Source organism: Neoarius graeffei, chromosome 11 (genome assembly GCF_027579695.1).
Source record: "Neoarius graeffei isolate fNeoGra1 chromosome 11, fNeoGra1.pri, whole genome shotgun sequence".
Classification (NCBI taxonomy): Eukaryota; Metazoa; Chordata; class Actinopteri; order Siluriformes; family Ariidae; genus Neoarius; species Neoarius graeffei.
The window spans coordinates 58,584,606-58,601,549 of record NC_083579.1 but is presented as its reverse complement, the minus strand read 5'-3'; the positions used below and the strand labels follow the sequence as shown (position 1 = coordinate 58,601,549).

General features: G+C 41.5%; 1 protein-coding gene across 1 annotated transcript; it reads left to right on the top strand.

Moving 5' to 3' along the window:
* The first annotated feature begins 9,409 nt into the window (after positions 1 to 9,409).
* LOC132893919 (antimicrobial peptide NK-lysin-like) lies at positions 9,410 to 14,662 on the top strand. Its single transcript, XM_060933091.1, has 5 exons — positions 9,410 to 9,517; positions 9,625 to 9,686; positions 14,023 to 14,142; positions 14,227 to 14,384; positions 14,496 to 14,662. The coding sequence occupies exons 1-5, from the start codon at positions 9,475 to 9,477 to the stop codon at positions 14,551 to 14,553; spliced, it is 441 nt and encodes a 146-aa protein (XP_060789074.1). The 5' UTR covers positions 9,410 to 9,474; the 3' UTR covers positions 14,554 to 14,662.
* The last annotated feature ends 2,282 nt before the right edge of the window (positions 14,663 to 16,944 follow it).

The following is a 16,944-nucleotide window of genomic DNA, read 5'->3' as shown; positions in this document are numbered from 1 at the left end:
GGTCCCCCCCCACTTTGCATAAGGCAAACCTCACGGAAAAATCAAAAGACTAATTACCATTCGGTTTATTGAGGTGCACGGCAGTGTATACATAGTTGCAACAACTCACATAAAACAAAACAAAGACTGATATTCGGTTGGTTGAGCTGCGCAGACTGCACAGGTTGCGAGCTCGAGCTTGGTTGCTATGGTAACCCACAACAAGTTTGACAGGCATATCGGGGTTGGGGTTGGTTTGCTGGCAGCTTTGTCCCCCCCAGTTTTTTGTCCCCCCCCAGTTCAAAAAACGTATCTGCGCCCCTGCGCATGACATCAATGCGAGGGACGCTTCGGGCTGTGAAGGTTCTGAATCTTCTCAGTGGAAGGACGCAGAGGTTAGGGAGCTGATTTCCATTTGGGGGGATACAGCTATTCAAGCTAGATTGGATGGGTCATACCGCAACCGGGCGATTTTACTTCCGTAAACACTGGCCATGCTCACTGCGTCGTCGTATCCTGCAATGCGCATGCGGAACACTTTTAGGTCGCTTTTCGTTCATACTGAGGATCACATACAAGTCGCATATATTTGTTAATGTGAACGACCTCACAAAAAAATCGGATTTCACAAAAAAATCGGAATTGAGCATTAAGCCTTGCAGTGTGAACGTAGCGATAGAGAGTCATTGTGTAAATGTAATAAGGGAGCACTCAGAACTTGGGCTGCAGTTCTGGGGAACTACATTGGACTAGATAGGAGTTGAATAGTAAGAGATGTTTAATAGTAGAGAAGACACAGGGAGGTGAGGATACAGAAGATTGTTTGCTTCCCCCCCCCCCAAACTCCAGTTATTTTCATATTTTTTTTTGTAGCTTGGAGAAAAAGTTGGAAGAAGGGGGAAAAAACTACAAAGACATTGAAGCTTTAATACAGAGCTTTCCTCTTAAGCAATCACATCACCTTCATTTATCATCGATTTTATTTTTGAAAATAGGTTTGGTGATGATGAAGTCACTTTTCAGGATGATAATGTATTTTGCTATAGAACAGAGTGTTAAAGTTTTTCTTCAGGAACGGCTCATCAACTCAATGACATAGCAAGCAAAGAGTCCAGATCTCAATCCAATTTAAAATTTATGGTGGAAATTAAAAGAAAAAAAAAATGAGTCCATGACAAGGCTCCATCCTGTAAAGCTGTACCGAGTTTCCCAAAAGCATCATAGCACAAAGATCATCATTAAATAACACAGCAAGCATCACAGTGAACACTCTCTCTCTCCTAGTTAAGATGCCCTTAGAAATAAGAGGCTTTTGGGAAACCCACCACTGATCTGTCAACCACTATGTCCAGATAACTTGTGCTAGTGTTAAGGGCATCTTCTCTATCAGACAAGAATGTGCTTAGGCTAATGAGAGACACTGTTACAGTAGAATACAAATTCTATGTCAATCATGAAAATTAAGAATGCATTATTATTATTATTATTATTATTATTAACAACAACAATAATGACGATGATGATGATGAAAGCTACAGGGCATGTGGACAACCTGAACGTTGACTTGGCTGAGAATCAATATGAGAGTTCATTCAACCATACTGCATATACCTAGCCTAACCTTAAAGGTCATAGGCAACAGTTTTAATTTCATGCACATTTGAAACTTTATATGTTAAAAAACCCTCTGTAATTTTTCTTCTGGTCCCAAGAAGTATTGTTAATAAGTAATAATTAAAATAAGTTAACGCGGATCGTGGCGATTTTCTGTTCCTCGTGACCACTCGGCGCGTGACGTCATTTAAGACAAACAAACCGCTTGAGTTGAGTCCACTTCAGTTTACTTACATTGCCGTTCAGCTTGATTGCAGACGTGCGTTCAGGAATTAAAAAAAACAACAACAACAACAACAAAAAACATGCCTTATTGTTGTGCAGTGAACTGTAACAATGGGACCGGTTCAGCAAGAAGTTTTTACCTTTTTCCGAGAGAGGAGAACAGGAGGAGAGAGTGGACTGGCTTTTTCTGGAAGAGGAGAAGAGGCAGAAGGAGAGGATTGTTTTTTTCCGAAAAAGAAGAAGAGGCGGCGGCACGGTGGTGTAGTGGTTAGCACTGTCGCCTCACAGCAAGAAGGTCCTGGGTTCGAGCCCCATGGCCGGCGAGGGCCTTTCTGTGTGGAGTTTGCATGTTCTCCCCGTGTCCGCGTGGGTTTCCTCCGGGTGCTCCGGTTTCCCCCACAGTCCAAAGACATGCAGTTAGGTTAACTGGTGACTCTAAATTGACCGTAGGTGTGAATGGTTGTCTGTGTCTATGTGTCAGCCCTGTGATGACCTGCTGACTTGTCCAGGGTGTACCCCGCCTTTCGCCCGTAGTCAGCTGGGATAGGCTCCAGCTTGCCTGTGACCCTGTAGAAGGATAAAGTGGCTAGAGATAATGAGATGAGATGAGGAGAAGAGGCGGAGCGAGTGGGTTATGCATGTGAAGCTAGAGGGTTGTTTTTTTCCGGAAGAGGAGACGAGGCGGAGAGAGTGGATTCTGCACGTGGAACCAGAGGGTTGTTTTTTCCGGAAGAGGAGACGAGGCGGAGAGAGTGGATTGTGCGCGTGAAGCCAGAGGGTTATTTTTTTCCAAAAGAGGAGACGAGGCGGAGAGAGTGGATTGTGCGCGTGAAGCCAGAGGGGTTTTTTTTTTCAAAAAAAGAGGAGACGAGGTGGAGAGAATGGATTGTGCGCGTGAAGCCAGAGGGTTTTTTCCGGAAGAGGAGACAAGGCGGAGAGAGTGGATTGTACGCGTGAAACAAAATCAAGCAGTCAAACAAGAAACGGAGCAGCAACGCTCAAGCAAAAAGGAGAAGATTGGAGGTAAACATTTTTACTTTTGCTTGCAATTGACAAGTCAAGAATCCTGAGGGATCCTGTACAATCATTGTGGAAATGAGACAAAGGGATATTTCCTCGCTTAGAGTAGGCTATAAATAGTATAATGCTGCAGATGGCAGGCTAACGTGGCCTACCGGTGCACTGTCAAGTAATCGTTACCTATATCCACTAGAGAGGGTGGTTTAATTATTCTTCAAAGGGCTCTTATTTAGTATTACGACGAAAGTAAGAATTTATCATAACTATCAGGATAAATCGTTTGGGCGCGAGTCTTGTTGAGGTCCGGGGTCACTGCGATCAGAGTCGGCCGAGTCGCTGTCCAATTCCGAGGCTGCACGGTCAAACCAGTGAGCCACATTCACTGACGGCCATAGGTTCATACATATATGGTTTCACCTTTCGATATTCAATTTGGAGAGTTCCTACTTCAAAATCGGTATCGTTTTCAGACATTTTACACAACCTCTCACGACCAATGTCTGTACACGTGTGCTCGGTTCGCAAGTAAACACAGAGCTGCTCCCAGTCTGTTTGCCTTGACTGACGTCACGACGACTGCCCCCTGGCGGTGAAAGTGCGCATAAGTGAGATGTAAACAAACTTTCGGAAATTGGGCAAAACAGTATATTTTAACCATTTTATTCAATTTTAGGGTGCAAATTAGACACTAAGAAGATTGAATTCGCTTTTTGGGTCATTCTTCTAGACAATAAAGTTGATATTCTACGTTTCACCTCCGACCACTGCCTATGACCTTTAATCCTAGCTCAATCTCTAACCAAGTTTTCTTTATCTGTCTTCAAAAAAGTCAAAAGGCCTCTTCCCATCTGGCTACACCCTACTTCTGAAGCAAGACGTCGAAATAAATAAATAACCCATTTCCTACACGGCAGCATTGTCCTCTTACAGCTAAAAAAGCACTCATTTTTATTTTATTTTCTTATTTCCAGTAAGAAATGTATATTTTTGTGTTAAAAGAATGTAAACGTAATATTTAAAGGTAAAATTATAAATTAGTTAGGTTTACTTACCTGTGGGTGAGCCAATCGGCGGTCGGCCGGAACCGAGGAGTAGCTGCATGGTGGAAAAACAACAGGAGGAGAAGAAAAGACGCTGGTTGATGGAAGTGCACGAGATAAATGGACAGTGAGTCTTGTGTTGCAGTTCATGTTGACTCAGCATCCTGTTGAAACGAGCAGGACTCTGGAAAAGCGTTCAACTAGAAGTGCAGCTAGAAACGAGGTAGCCTGCGCTAGCTTACCTCACGGCCTTCACAGCTCACTCGGCTACTCTACTCGGTGAGGCTGGTGTCATCCTGCTGTGAGGACGAGGCCTGCATCGCTCCTCAAACACATCGGGGACCCATTTTATTTTCCTTTAGTTAATAAAGTTCCCGGCTCTAAGGGTAGCATTTTTTTGTGTGTGCTTTTGAAACTGAAGGGTTGAGTGTAAACACTGAAGAGACATTTGTGTTTATTTGAACCGACAGAGGAGGCAAGGATTTGTACTTGAATTACTATTTTTTTTTATTTTCTATTATTTACATATGTCTATGATTGTGTCCATATTTACACATTAAATAGTCAAAACTTACCTTTTCCTACTTTTTTCACATTTCTTCTTATAAATAGATTAGATTAGATAGAACTTCCCTTTGGGAGGGTTCCCTCAGGGAAATTAAGATTCCAGCAGCATAATTACAGGATAAACAGAAAAAACTTCTAGATAACTTAAATATTTACATATACAAAGATAAAAAGAATAAGATATGGGGAAGAAAGGAAGGGGGGCCAGCAGGAGAGATATTGCACATTGTCCGGTATTGCTTATTGTTAGGCTAGGCTACTGCTCCTTCCCGTCCTCTGTCCTCCTGTTACCCCTCCTCCCCCCCAGAGAGGAGTTGTACAGTCTGATGGCGTGAGGGACAAAGGAGCTTTTGAGGCTGTTCGTCCTGCACTTGTGAAGGAGCATTCTGTCACTGAACAGGCTCCTCTGGTTGCTGATGACGGTGTGCAGAGGGTAACTGGCATCGTCCATGATGTTCAGTAGTTTGTCCATAGTCCTCTTCTCTGCCACCGTCACCAGAGAGTCCAGCTTCACGCCGACCACAGAGCCGGCCCGCCTGATCAGTTTGTCCAGCCTGGATGTGTCCTTGGGTGTGCTGCCCCCCCAGCACACCACGGTGTAAAACAGGACACTGGCGACCACAGACTGATAGAACATCCACAGGAGTTTCCTGCAGATGTTAAAGGACCGCAGCCTCCTAAAGAAGTATAGCCTGCTCTGTCCCTTCCTGTATAAGTGATTGGTGTTGCAAGTCCAGTCCAGCTTGCTGTCCAGCCACAGCCCGAGGTACCTGTAGGAATCCACAGCCTCCACCTCAACTCCCTCGATCAGAACTGGTCGTGGCCTATTGGTGATTTATTGATATTTGTGTAAACAGACCAGAGAATATTAGGGTTGTGTTAAGAGTGCTTGGGAGTGTAAACATAAAACTTAAAGGGTACCTGTCAGTGGGAGAATTAATTCAGTTAACATTTTATTTACACACAGGAGTGATTAAAAAACACAAACAGTTATAAAAACACATTCGGGCAAATAAAAGGTACTTTAATAACAGAGACAAATATAAATAACAGTTCATAAATTAAAGAAAATTATAGTTCACTTACCTTCCAGCATTAGTTAATTAATTAATATAGAGATTTCAAAGACGGGTGGCACGGTGGTGTAGTGGTTAGCACTGTCACCTCACAGCAAGAAGGTCCGGGTTCGAGCCCCGTGGCCGGCAAGGGCCTTTCTGTGTGGAGTTTGCATGTTCTCCCCGTGTCTGCGTGGGTTTCCTCCGGGTGCTCTGGTTTCCTCCACAGTCCAAAGACATGCAGGTTAGGTTAACTGGTGACTCTAAATTGACTGTAGGTGTGAGTGTGAATGGTTGTCTGTGTCTATGTGTCAGCCCTGTGATGACCTGGCGACTTGTCCAGGGTGTACCCCGCCTTTCGCCCGTAGTCAGCTGGGATAGGCTCCAGCTTGCCTGCGACCCTGTAGAACAGGATAAAGCGGCTAGAGATAATGAGATGAGATTTTTCAGTTTTACTCAAATTAGGGTGGTGCAAAAATGAGTACACCCCACTGAAAGTCTCTGGAGCAAAGCTAAATTGTAGACTACAAATGTCTAATTTAACAAGAATACAATCACAGGTGAGTCTAATTAGTCATTACACAGGTGTCCAGCAGACAGTTGACTATAAAAGGGTGTTACTTAAAGAAAACCACTTCCCATTTCATGCTGTCAGCAACGGCACCACATGGAAGAGAAATGACACAAGACCTGAGAAAGAAAATTTCTTTACCATACTTACCAACTTTTCAAAATTCTCATGGGGGAGAAAAGTGCGTGAACGACATTTTCAGTTGGACGAGGGTATGATGCGCAGTTGAAACAATAAAAAAAACAGTGGATCCCAATAAATTGCAAACCATTTGAAATTTATACAATTAAAGAGGTTTTGAATTGTTGATATTGTTCTATCAATTACTATAGATTATGGAATTCATGTATCAGGCATGAGAGAGCTCAGAGTGAAAAATCTGAAATAATACTTGTCTTGAATTGTAATATAACAACAATGAAAGGGAAGTCTTAAATCAGATTTTGAGCTGAAAAGTCTCATGCCTGAATATTGTATACATACAGAGACCCACAGAAAATAACACAAGTGATGTTTATAATTTCTTAAAATAGTCACAGTGAATGAAAGTATTATTGGATTGCATCAAATGTGTTTTCCTTCTGTAGGCTCATGTAAAAATACAGAGAACTATCATATATATAAATTAAATTTTAATAAGATTTGACAAATAGTAACAACTCATCTCATTATCTCTAGCCGCTTTATCCTGTTCTAGAGGGTCGCAGGCAAGCTGGAGCCTATCCCAGCTGACTACAGGTGAAAGGCGAGGTACACCCTGGACAAGTCACCAGGTCATCACAGGGCTGACACATAGACACAGACAACCATTCACACTCACATTCACACCTACGGTCAATTTAGAGTCACCAGTTAACCTAACCTGCATGTCTTTGGACTGTGGGGGAAACCGGAGCACCCGGAGGAAACCCACAGGGAGAACATGCAAACTCTGCACAGAAAGGCCCTCGCCGGCCACGGGGCTTGAACCCGGACTTTCTTGCTGTGAGGCGACAGCGCTAACCACTACACCACCGTGCTGCCCATATATATATATATGTAGGTATCATGCCGCCATTCTGTGTCTACGAACTACAACACCCAGTCCTCTTCCGCGTGACCTACGTCACTCGTGGGCGGGATCATCTACGTCAGTCCGCCATGCGCGCATAAGTCCAGGCGGAAGCTCCGCTCTTTGTCTCTCGTGTCCGGATTCCAAGGAATCTAGACGCACAAAAGAGATGCTCTCAAACCCGAAAACACTTCCTTCTTGCAAGATTCACCATCCAGCGCGTTCTGTGCTTAACCACTGGCCAAGGTAAAAGTCCAGAATAGCGCGATCTTTAAACTCAACCTGAGTTACAACCGGTTTATTTGTATTAGAAGTGACGTCATGACTGTCGCTCAAACGCAGTTTTAATTTGTAATTAGGAGCGACCAGAATTCCTCCTGATTGAAGTTCTGTGCACATTAATCAGAGACTTTCCTTTCATCACGAACGACGCGTTGGATCAAGAGAAGTTTTCTGTCCACGGAATCGACTCACGTGCTTCATGAACAGCGAAGCTCTGCAACGGCGAACATCTTCTCAGAACTTTGCTAGAGGCAAGATATTGAGTAAAATATATTTGGGCATAATAATTAAGCTAGTCTTAGGAATTTAGCTTTATTGAAATAGTGTGAATTTAAACCCAGGTTTATCTGTTACACTGTTAAACACGCAGCGTATTGAATTGTTCTGTTTTTGTTTTAATCTCAATTGTTTTAATAGACAGGCTGTGCATGCTTCTTTCTCTCTTATTCTTACTAACATTTTAATTTCATTATTATACATCTTGATCTCATCAAGATTTCAGTAGATTCAGTATGGTTATGAGCTAGTGGGTTAGCTACAGCTTCCCTTTGTCTGCTTAGCAACACAAAGCTAATCAAGGCCTACCATGTGCTCAGCAGGCCATCAGGCCTGATAAACCACACCTCAGCTAGAAATCCACAAGCTAGCTTTTTGTTCAGGCCACGTGGCCACTCACAAACACACCCTTGTCTTTAGCAACACGTGCTCAGTAGGCCTCACCAGGCCTAACAAACACACTTTAGCTAGGCCATAGGGCCTTTCACAAACACACTAGCAACACAAGGCTAATCTAGGCCTCCACCACGTGTAGTTAGCTACACGAGGCTAAACACATGGTCAAGTCCTTCCCACACACACACACAAGCACACATTAGCAACAGAGCTAATCCTTTGTTCTATTTAGATAACATTCCTTTGTTTTAGCTAGCAACAAGCTAGGCCATACACACACACACACACACACACACACACACACACACACCATATCATATTTGTATATATTGATTATCCATTTTTATCTTTGTTATAATAAATCCATTTATTATCAAAGCTGTGTGTATTCATCTTGTTGGTGTTCCAATATTTTCAAAGTCCCCAATCTCTCAAAGAATTCAAAAAGGTGCAGATTTATGTAATATAGTAAGTGATCAATAATAATTTGGAAATATACCATAATCTAGCTGTTTGGTAATTTATCCAGGATTAATGGTATGATTCACTAAATGATTCATTGAACGATTCACTAAATGATTCACTGAAGATTCACTTCAAATGAGACTGATTCTATGGTATGATTCAATTCAAATGAGTCAAAGTAAACGATTCAATGGGATTGATTCATTTTAATTATTAACCTTCAAATTTAATGAGACTGATTTCATGAGATTGATCACTTAATTTCAATAATTAACTGATTGCACCCATATATATATATATATATATATATATATATATATATATATATATATTAAAAACAATACATCCATCCATTATCTGTAGCTGCTTATCCTGTTCTACAGGGTCGCAGGCAAGCTGGAGCCTATCCCAGCTGACTATGGGCGAGAGGCGGGGTACACCCTGGACAAGTCGCCAGGTTATCGCAGGGCTTACACAGAGAAAAACAACCATTCACACTCACATTCACACCTACAGTCAATTTAGAGCCACCAATTAGCCTTCTTGCTGTGAGGCGACAGTGCTAACCACTACACTACTGTGCCACCCATATAACAATACATTTATTTACTAAAATAGAAATCTGTAAATAACTACACATAATACACATCAAATTAATAAATATATCATTGACCAATAAATAAATTGCATTTGAACAAGATAGATATATTGAGTTCACATCCTAAAATGCTCTTTTTAATAAAATAATATTTTGCATTGATAAATATTGAGCATGACTTCGGACACATCTGTGAATTTCTGAGTTGTGGTCACAGAAGTGAAAAAACTTACTTGAGGAAGTCAGCGGAGATATAAAGACCACCAGCATGTGCTGTATTCAAGACAGACTCTTCAGCTCTGTAGAAACCATACATCTTTTCTTTAACCATCACTATGCTCTGGAAACTCCTTGTTGCCTCTTTCTTCCTAGGCTCAGGTATGGTTCATCAGATAATTCTAATCAGACAATCCTACATGATGTGGTTATTTTAGAAGATTATAGAAATGTTAAAAGAATATTGTTTTGTTGTCTCTGCTTGTCAGCCTGTGCAATGCACCTGGAATACCTGAAAGTTGACTCTGCTGGGGAACTTGCTTTTACTTTGGTATGCTATCCAAACTGCCTTTTATTTTTTGCACTCAGTCACACCAGAGTGTCTAATCCAAAGACTATGAAAGCCACCAAACTGCACAGTAAAAAACAGTGTTAATTTATGCCCAGGTCAGACGGCAGAAAGATGCATGCTGCAACCTGTGATCGAGTGAGAGGATACAGGCATTTTGTGCCAAATCCTTTGTCGTAGTCAGACGTTGTAACAGTCGAAATTGTGAAATGTGTTTTATGTGAAATGCTGTGTTATCTAGAGAGATGGCGTCATCAGCTCACACTTGTGTTTCCTGTTAGTTGAACCGTGCACCTTTCTGGAAATGGGTCTCTGTTTCTTTTTGCTCCTCAACTCAAGAGTGATGTTTAGGGAATGTGTGACCTCTATTTTGTTCATGTATGATAAGAGAACCGTTCAACCGGGCATGGTAATGTTGAAGTGTACACAGCAAATTTTATAGTGTTAAATCAACTCTGAGAGAGTCAGTTTTAACACTATGCTGGTGTTCATTTTATCCTAATCTCTGCAGTGTTAATTTAACACTTCCTAAAGTTAAATCAACTTTTTACAGTGTCATTTCAACTCTATTTTAACACTTTTGTTTAACACTGGGAAATTAACTCTGAGAATTTTGCTGTAGTAAGTTAATAAACTATGAGTATTGTGGAAGTCCCAGAGTTCGTGTGAACGTGTGTTTTTGCCTTCCTTTCTTCTTCTCCACACACTCCAAACTGCTTCAACCCGCGATTGGTCGCTCAAGCGTTGCATGTAGAGGCAGGTGGTCACACATCAACCTGCTATTTGCACCGACTGGAAGCGAATCGCAGCTGAAATGCGATCGTGATCCACTTGTGTCAACCTGCCTCTACTAAAGACCCTCTGCAACACTCTGCCATTATCTGCGTCGATGTGCGTCGTTTACTTGCGATTTTGTTATCGCAGGTAGATGCAAGTAGTTGAAAACTAGTTGCAGCCTGTTGTCTGACCTGGGCATTAGAGAGTTGAATTTAACTCCATTTCAGATAACATTTAGTCCCACTCGAAATTAGAGTAAAATTTACTCTATGGCCAGTGTCAACGTTTCAGAGTTAATTTTACTCAGTGTTGAAATTAACAATGAAATGTGTAAAAAATTTAATCAATGTGGTTTGTTCACATTATTCAGAGTGATATGGTTACACTTTATAGAGCTAATTTTACTCCAAATTTAGTTTAAAAATGACAGTGTAATGTTTAATTTTTATTTTTCTACAGTGTTATTTGTTACATCTAGCCCATATGATGCTATTTTACTATGATGCTATATTACTGAATTGTTGTGATCTAACCTATCAAATGGAAATAAACACAAACATACAGGGTTATACTAAAAGTATTTATTATTAAGTCTTTGTCATTTCAGTGTCAATGAATTAACATTACAAACCATTACCCATACTTACCTTGACTACAATGTCAATTTTAATATAATATTTTTACAACACGGGCGGCACGGTGGTGTAGTGGTTAGCGCTGTCGCCTCACAGCAAGAAGGTCCGGGTTCGAGTCCCGTGGCCGGCGAGGGCCTTTCTGTGCGGAGTTTGCATGTTCTCCCCATGTCCGCGTGGGGGTGCTCCGGTTTCCCCCACAGTCCAAAGACATGCAGGTTAGGTTAACTGGTGACTCTAAATTGACCGTAGGTGTGAATGGTTGTCTCTGTCAGCCCTGTGATGACCTGGCGACTTGTCCAGGGTGTACCCCGCCTTTCGCCCGTAGTCAGCTGGGATAGGCTCCAGCTTGCCTGCGACCCTGTAGAACAGGATAAAGCGTCTAGAGATAATGAGATGAGATAAGATTTTTACAACACTGTGCTATAATGCTCACCAGAGAAAGCAATATGGGACAGCAAAGAGAGCCGAGTCATTCACTCCATATGACATCTCATCTCATCTCATTATCTCTAGCCGCTTTATCCTGTTCTACAGGGTCGCAGGCAAGCTGGAGCCTATCCCAGCTGACTACGGGCGAAAGGCAGGGTACACCCTGGACAAGTCGCCAGGTCATCACAGGGCTGACACATAGACACAGACAACCATTCACACTCACATTCACACCTACGGTCAATTTAGAGTCACCAGTTAACCTAACCTGCATGTCTTTGGACTGTGGGGGAAGCCGGAGCACCCGGAGGAAACCCACGCGGACACGGGGAGAACATGCAAACTCCACACAGAAAGGCCCTCGCCGGCCATGGGGCTCGAACCCGGACCTTCTTGCTGTGAGGCGACAGTGCTAACCACTACACCACCGTGCCGCCTCCATATGATATTTGTATGTCAAAAGGTCTGGGATAATGCAGGTTGTCAACATGAAAGACAAAATTTTGCTTTGTCCTGGTCACTTCATATGCATGGAAATGTTCTTGAAAAGTTACTGTACATAAAGACAAGGTGAACAGTAACAGTTTCTCATGTGTTATCAGAACTGACTCAATCTGGTAAAAAAAGAGGCATTTCAGATTCAACTTTGCCACAAATAACCAGATGTGGGCGGTAAACAAACCCATTGTGTTTAGCCCAAGTCACTTTCATAACTTGAACACTACTGGGCATTGCCATGGTGGTGTAATGGGTTAGCACGGTTGCCTCACAGCAAGAAAGTTCCGGGTTCGAGCCCAGCAGCCGGCGGGGGTCTTTCTGTGTGGAGTTTGCATGTTCTCCCCGTGTCTGCTCCGGTTTTCCCCACAGTCCAAAGACATGCAGGTTAGGTTAATTGGTGGCTCTAAATTGACCATAGGTGTGAATGTGAGTGTGAATGGTTGTCTGTCTCTGTGTGTCAGCCCTGTGATAACCTGGCAACTTGTCCAGGATGTACCCCACCTCTCACCCATAGTCAGCTGGGATAGGTTCCAGCTTGCCTGCGACCCTGTAGAACAGGATAAGCAGCTACAGATAATGAATGGATGGATGGGAAATGACTGAAAGTTGTCTAGGAGGTGGTATGAGCAGCCGTCAGTTCCTCTCCAGTAACCATAGACGACAAGCAATCCCTCTTCATCTGAAGTTTTCCTCAAAGTTAGCAGGAGAATATCAGATAAACCGCTGATTTGAGGCTAAGTCCAAAGTGAGCAATAACTCCCGCAGACTAACAACCACACTTAAAAACATCTGAGCTCAATAATAAAGGGTAAATGTTACTGTGTTCTAAGTTTAATACACAGTACAAATTATAGCTCACTATAACTTATATTAAATATAAAATACACATTACTCACTAAATCAATAGTGAAACTATGAAATCTAAATCAGCATATTCCTTTGACATTTGGCTTAAAAACAGTATAAACAAGTGTTACCAGGCAAAACAAACCTCGCCCGGTAGCACTTATCATGAATATGAAGGAAGATATCACGAAAAAACGATTCTGACCTTGTGTGTGAACATACTTGGCCAATAAACATGATTCTGATTTGCACACTGTACTGCTCTCAGCCAATCAGAACACACCTGAATGAATATATCATGAAAAAACGATTTTGACCTTTTTGGTGACCTTGACCGGATGACCCTTAAAATGGTGGAGGTTCTATTTGAGACCAACGCCCATATATAATATCCTGAAAGTTTTATGAAGATTGGTCAAGCCGTTTTCCCATAATATCATTAACAAAACAAAACAAAAAAACCACCGAAAACAATACCTCACCCCCTGGTGGACTCCGTCCTGGGCGAGGTAATAATTTGCCTGATAAAACTTTGACATAAGACAGGCAGCACGTATTCTTATCTCAGCAGCATTCAGAAAAAATGTGTAGATAACATGTTATATAGGTGCATCTTAACTCAATGAAATGCTGTCAAACTTCTGAACTGTTGGCAACTGTTAGCATGTAGCTACTCGACAATATCATCAAACAGAAGGGTACATGTTGCCAACATGTCCTCAATCGACATCAATGAAACTATAAAACCATGTTTAGTTGAAAAATAGTTATTACATGATTTTGCCAAGATGGGAATGTTAACGTTACTTATCTGACTGTGGCACCATTCCAGAGAAAATACCATCTGCCAGCAGAGCTCTCAAGACCTCATGCAGACTGGCGCGTAATCATCACTCTGTAGAGCTGAAATTTTCACTTTATGTCTGCAGAATTTTACACTGACTTTTAACTCTACTCTCAGAACAGGTTTCCCCTCCTTAATACTCCATCTAGGTTAAAATAGGTTGACTCCGAACTGACACCCCATAATTGCAATAAGAAAATATAAAAAAGTTTTACCCAGGCTTCATCTCTTTGTAATAATTGCTCATTAGTATTTGTCATTTGCTTAGTGGATTCTGATCACTTCTCAGGATTCTACTGATCAAGATGAGGATTTGCTGATGCCTGAGGAACAGCTCCCTGGTGTGTGTTGGGCTTGTAAGTGGGTCGTGAAGAAACTGAAAAAACAACTTGGCAATAAGGCAGACGTGGTAATAAGCATCATACTTTATTGGAAATAACTCACAATAAATGGTGCCATGAACATTACTCACACTGTTTAAACATCACCACAGGCCACGACTAAAGAAAAATTGACAAAAGTCTGTGATTCAATCGGATTCCTGCGAAGTCTCTGTAAGAAATTTATTCACAAGAACTTGGATGTCTTGGTGGAGGAACTTTCTACCTCAGATGATCCAAAAACTGCCTGTGTTAATATTGGTGCTTGCAAGTGAGTTACAAAATCTTGCTCTGATTAAATATTTCCACTTACCCAGGCTCAACAAGTTTTAAGAGGAATTTAATGCCTATAAAATTTATATCTTCCATTCAAAAATTACAGGTCAGTGGCCAAGCTGGACTTGATTAACGCTTTTTCGCAAAACTACGAGACGATGTGAAGGACTCCATGACGAGAAATAAAAAGAGGAAATAAATGTTTCAAATATAACATGCTTTCAAATCATGATGAAGTTTTTTTCTGCTAATAAATATCTTTGCAATCAACAATTCTCTGTCTCATTCTGTGTGCACAAAATAGCAATTTTTGTCTGTCTTGTCTTCTTGAATGCTGTGCCAGATTTATGCAAAGTTTCCAAATAAAACAGCTTATGAAGCACAGCCCTTTTTTTTTTGGCAGGTGCAGACCACACCTTCAAATGATGTGGCATGGAGCGTAACTGTGGAACTGTAATAAGGGAGAAGTCTGAGAATTTGAGCAGGGCTTTTGGATGGTTACTGCTTTACATTAGACATTCAGGAGTTGTACAGTAGAGAGGACACAAGGAGGTGCAGATCTCCATCATGAGGAACACAATGGAGAGATGAGAATGGTTATGAAGTTAACTTGAAGGAAAGTACAGTTTCAAGTGTGGTCTTTCTCCTAAATTATAACTCCATTTGTAGACTAGATCATCACTCTATAGAATGCATAACTCCACCATGTCACATATTTGGATTGGCATCAAAATCTAATCAATTGTTCTTTAACCCATGGCCCACCTTTCCTCAGAATTTGATCAAAATCCGTTCACTACTGTAGGTATCATGCCGTCATCTTGTGTCTAAGAACTACAACTCCCAGCCAACTTCCGCGTTGACTACGTCACGCCGGGGCGGGATTACGTACACATTCCTCAGGAATTCAACAAAAGGACTTGGAACCCAGCCATCTTGGCTCTTTCGCATCGGACTCTAAAATGAGACTGACCTAAAAAGAGAACTCATCATCAGACGTCTAAACAGCGCGTTTCCTTCTTTAATCTGCTCCTGATCAAAGTAGATATCCGAAACACGCGATCATCAACTCAAGCGAGTTATTAAACCGGTTTTTGCAAGTATTATTTTCTTTTAAAGGCGTACGCAACGGCAAGTGAAAGCAATTTTATTTTTGCTTAGAAAAGTGGCTGCCCCCCCCCCCCCCCCCCCCTTCTCTTCTTAAATCCGAGCACGGCACTGCTGAAAAGACTTTCGTCATCATCCACGAAGATCTTCAAAGCAACCTCTCTCTCTTCCTCTCCAAGATCTACTTCTCCAGTGAGACGGTGCCTGCCATTTCCACGGAAGAGACTCTGCTTTCAGACAGAAGACGAGACTTTTGCAGTAAGGCTGGCACTGGGCAAAATAATATTAGTCTAGTCAGTAATTAATTCACTAAGTGTGAAATTATATTCAGGAATAAGTGTGCACACTGTATTATTGTTGATTCTCTATTATTTGGTACTATTGATTTTAATTTGGTTAATCAATAAGTTCTTGCATGTTATCTCTCTCCTAACATTCTAATTTCATTTAACTCATATTGTGACCTCATTAAGCTTTCAGAATGTTTTGCCTCCAGAAAGCGCCCTTGCATGCTTAGGAAGAGCCCCTCCTCCTCTCCTTTGTTCTCAACACGAGGTCCTCTGGATCTCAGATCAGATAAATATACCAGGCTCTGCCTGGTACGACCACATTCCGGGGGGGGGTGGGGGGGGGTGGGGGGGGTGGTGTCTTAGCTCCTCCCCCACAAACACGTGGAGTTAGCCACAGGAGCCAACCCTCCTCTGTATCAGTATTAGATAAATACCACAAGTCCTAAGTTTAATTCAACCTTGATAGTAATTCTCCTGTTTACATTTAAAGCCATATAAACTACAGATGACTGTTTGAATGTATTTTAATCATTAATTTCTGGTTTTTGACACACATAGTTCACTAGGCCTAGCTTTTCTTTGTCTAGTTGGCATATATAGCTAATCACTTGGCTACACACACACACACACATACACACACACAAGTGCTCACTAAACTTTGAGAATTCCTCTCCTCCAAGATTGCAGATAACACATTCCTGTGCCTCACATAGCTCACAAGCTAAAACTGCTTATACACACACCCCACACACACACTGTTTACAGAAGATTTCAATTCTGCTGCTATTAAATTGTTCAATTTTTCCTTTTCTTATTAAATTTTTTATCTTTTTATAATAAACTCCATTAGTATTGAAATTGTGTGTGGTGTCTATCTGCTGTTCTAAATACTTTTGAAGTCGCCCACGTCGCAAAAGAACTCCTAAGGTGTATGAATAATTAGATGCAGTTTGGTAAGTGATAAATTTGAATTATCAAATTTTAAACGATTCTTCAATTGATTCTTTAAATGATTCACTGAATGATTCACTTGATTCACTAAATGATTCACTTCAAACGATTCAAATGAGACTGATTCTATGGTATGATTCAATTCAAATGAGTCAAATTAAACGATTCAATAGGATTGATTCATTTTAATTATCAACCTTCAAATTT

Coding starts and splice junctions, on each gene's coding strand:
- LOC132893919 (XM_060933091.1), top strand. CDS start 9,475: ATGCTCTGGAAACTCCTTGTTGCCTCTTTCTTCCTAGGCTCAG. Junction 9,687..14,022: donor GGGAACTTGCTTTTACTTTG/GTATGCTATCCA, acceptor ATCACTTCTCAG/GATTCTACTGATCAAGATGA. Junction 14,143..14,226: donor TTGGCAATAAGGCAGACGTG/GTAATAAGCATC, acceptor ACATCACCACAG/GCCACGACTAAAGAAAAATT.